At 37.2% G+C, this 3624-nt stretch overlaps 1 protein-coding gene across 1 annotated transcript; it reads right to left on the bottom strand.

The window, feature by feature from the left end:
- Positions 1 to 1715: 1715 nt before the first annotated feature.
- LOC113290443 (acyl-CoA 5-desaturase AL21-like) lies at positions 1716 to 3330 on the bottom strand. The gene is made up of 4 exons (XM_026540049.1): positions 3010 to 3330; positions 2779 to 2919; positions 2304 to 2447; positions 1716 to 2030 (listed from the first exon to the last, which is right to left on the bottom strand). The coding sequence occupies exons 1-4, from the start codon at positions 3328 to 3330 to the stop codon at positions 1716 to 1718; spliced, it is 921 nt and encodes a 306-aa protein (XP_026395834.1).
- Positions 3331 to 3624: the final 294 nt, after the last annotated feature.

Here is a 3624-nt window from a genome sequence, read left to right on the forward strand (position 1 = left end):
GTCACGGCCAAAATCAGGCCTACACTCCGCCTACGGGCCTAACTCTGATACCATGTTAAAGTCTACAGGCATCCAACTCAAAACCAATTGGAAATGAGTGAAGAAGCCCTTCCATATTATATTTTAAGTTAATTAAGCGGAAACTAGTGATGTGGGACTATTTTCCTTTCACACCCTCCCTCACGTGTACGTCCAGTCATTCGGCCTAACAAGTGGACCTACGTCCGTGTGGGTCATGGGTGTGCAGATGACATCCGGTCACGGTCCACACCACGTACAGGTCATACGAGTGACCAGTCATTCGGTCACGGGCGCACATGTAACCGGTCATTCGGTCACGTTGCCCACTAATTCGGCCTACACCCCGCGTACGGGCCTAGCTCTGATACCATGTTAGAATACGGACATCCAACTTAAAATCAATTGGCAATGAGTGGAGCGGAAACTAGGGATGTGGGACTATTGTCCTTTCACATAATTCTAGATAGAGGAGCCAGAGGGAAATAAAAAAAAATAACAGAAAATGAGTCATTTGTCCAAATATTTTAAAAACATGGTTCAAATGGACGAGTAAAAATTAGTATGGGTGAAATGGACACTAAAAAAATAGGAAGAATGAAACTGAATTCGTCCTTGCTTAAATTTAAAAAGGAAGGAGGATAAAACTGGATGCATCCTGATATAAATTAAAAATAAGAAAAAGCATTGGAAAATTGGTAGGATGAAGTTGTTTACATCCTGTTTATTTTTTTACATTTTTGTCCATTTAAATAGTATCAAATTTTTACATGTCCGTTTCACCCAGAAATTGGTTATTTTGATCTTTTTAACCAATTTTATGAAAAAATAAAAATAGAACCAGGGCGGGTTTCAACAACCCATTTGCAGAACTATATTGAATTCTTGGTAAGTTGTGGAAGTAGCGGTCCTTTGCAGGACTCAGGTTACTAAACTAGTTTCAATTTCCCTAGGTTCTGTGTACTTAATTTAGAACGCCATGAATGATTAATCACGTGAAGAAGAAGAAGTGGTTAGACATAAAAATTCAGATGGTTGTTTACTGTGGAAAGAAGTATTTCGGACAATTATTGGATAGCTATGTCAAATTCTAAATTTCCGTGTATATCCGGATTATCTAATAAAAATGGATACATAAGTAGAATTTTGGACAACTGCCACGAGCGGCCAAATGAAAAGTTTACGTCATAGTGTCATACTAATTACGGTATAAAATTCACTTTCTCACTGTTAGGTTTTACTTATTACATGACTACAACCGAGGTTAAAATTCTACTGGTAATAATATAATAAAAAGAAGTAGAGAACAATAAGAGAAGGAATAAAGGAAAAACAAAAAACTATATCGACCGTGCTAAAGCTACAAAGTACAAGGAACGGAAAAGGCCAAATAAAAACACACACAACTGGGACTCTGGGAGGACAAACAAAGATTCGAGTCCGCAGCAGAAACAACCCAAGAAAACAGCGAAAGAAAAACCACCACCAATACAGCTAATATAGTCATTACATTTAAGGACCTAGGCTTAGATATCACCGTTAATACTGCATCTCTCGTGTACCCTATACTAAATTACTAATAAGCTTACTAACGAGCGTGAAAGTAACATATAGAAATTTCCTGACGTACTTGTATTGCAGAAAACCCAAGTCACTTACTAAAGGCCATGGAGTTAACACTCCTTTTCACTTTGATATTATTCATTATGAGTTTTGTAAGACATTTTAAGCTTCTGATTCTCAGTAGGGACTTTGACGTCTGTTGCTAATCCAAGATACTCCAGTAGCTCTATAACGTACCAAGGAACGTCAAGTTGCCACCATTCCAGCCCTAACCGAGCCGAGAACTCAAAGGCGTGATGGTTGTTGTGCCAACCTTCTCCGCTTCCGAATAAGCTTACCACCCAATTGTTCTTGGATAAATCTTTAGTATTCCATGGCTTTGCCCCCCACGTATGGCACACTGAATTCACCATGAATGAGCCATGGTTTCCGAGTGCTATTCTAACACCCTGCAAGTATTAAATGTAGTTATCAATCGGCCCGCTTAGTTATGGGCAAAAGTTCCCTGATTTCAAAACTTTTCAAAAACTCTTGACATAAATAAAGATATCCCCCGACTCAACTATCTCATAATCGAAGTTATATACAGAGCCCGACTTCAAATCACACATAAGAAAAATGAAAAATCAGACGATCTTACATTTGACTCGAATTCAGATCCGAACTCAACAAATAAACAAACAGCAACGAAACCTTATTGCCAATCCAAATTTATTATTTACCATTCCCCAAATAAGGTGCGGTAAGCCTCCTCCGATGTACAACACAAGTGCAAGTCCAACTATATGAAACGGGTATGTACTTCGGAGGAACCTGTAGTATGCTTGGCTTTGTAAATCCATGACATTGTTTCGTTTCCCCCCACCCTGCAGAGCATAGAACAAGATAAGAAGATCTCTGAGAAATGTCCAGCCATCAATCTTTCTTAAAGGTAATTAGCAACTATTAAAAAAAATTGCTATCATTTCAAAAAACTAAAATAAAATCTGTTATTAGTTTGTCTTTTTTGTTTAATCGGCAGTATTAGTTTTTTCATTGACTTTCACATACTGTTCATAATTGTTATTAATTTTTTTCTTTTATGATCTCATATTTTTGGTGTTCATTGAGGAATAGATAAAAGGTATACTTGTAATGTAAAATCATGTATCTGTCCGGTCCCAAGGCAGCAACAAAGTAAAAGATTATGAATAAAACCTTTTCTCTGAGATGTGTGTGTTGAAGAATCCAAGTCATATGGCTGAACCAAAATCCTTCGATTGGACTGTGCGGGTCTCTATCAGAATCTGTAAACTGATGGTGATGTCGATGGATGCTTACCCAAAATATCGGGTCTCCCTGATAATCATTTTCAGCAACAAAAATAAATTAAACAGACTTACACATCAACAAACAAACAGCAGGGTTACAAAGAGATATATAACTAACCTGTGCACCATGAAGTCCAAAATAAGCAAACAAATATTCAAGAGATTTTGTGAGCTTAAAACTCTTGTGAGTAAGGTTTCTGTGATAAGAAAGACTTATCCCTATATAATTAGTCAAATATAACAATACGCAACTACCCCAAAATGCATTCCAAGTAAAGTAGAACGGAGCAGCTAAGAGAGCTATATGCTCCACTATTATTACACCCAAGACCAAGGCATCTCTGAGGCGATCCAATTTTCTTTTTGAGACCGCAAGCTCTTTCTTTGTGTGTTGCAACTGTACCACACCCTTCGGATTATAAACAGGTTCTACAGACATTTTCAGATGCACACTTTATTATTCAGTTCCCAATAGCTATTGTTCGCGATCTGAACTATGGTGTTTATGAACTTCTTTCTTATTTATATATAGGTTTACAAAGGAGTAACATTAGAGCTAACTAATTTTCTTTGTGAGCCGGTTAACTATTGGTTAGTTAGGAATATGTTTTTTTCGATTCTGTTAAGGTTGTTGTTGCAGATAGCATTAGCACTGTCAAGTCTGCTATATACATATATGTATGTTATTCCGCTTGCTTTCCGTTGTCATTTGACTCATTTCCTCTATAAATAG

Source organism: Papaver somniferum, chromosome 6, assembly GCF_003573695.1.
Source record: "Papaver somniferum cultivar HN1 chromosome 6, ASM357369v1, whole genome shotgun sequence".
Lineage (NCBI taxonomy): Eukaryota > Viridiplantae > Streptophyta > Magnoliopsida > Ranunculales > Papaveraceae > Papaver > Papaver somniferum.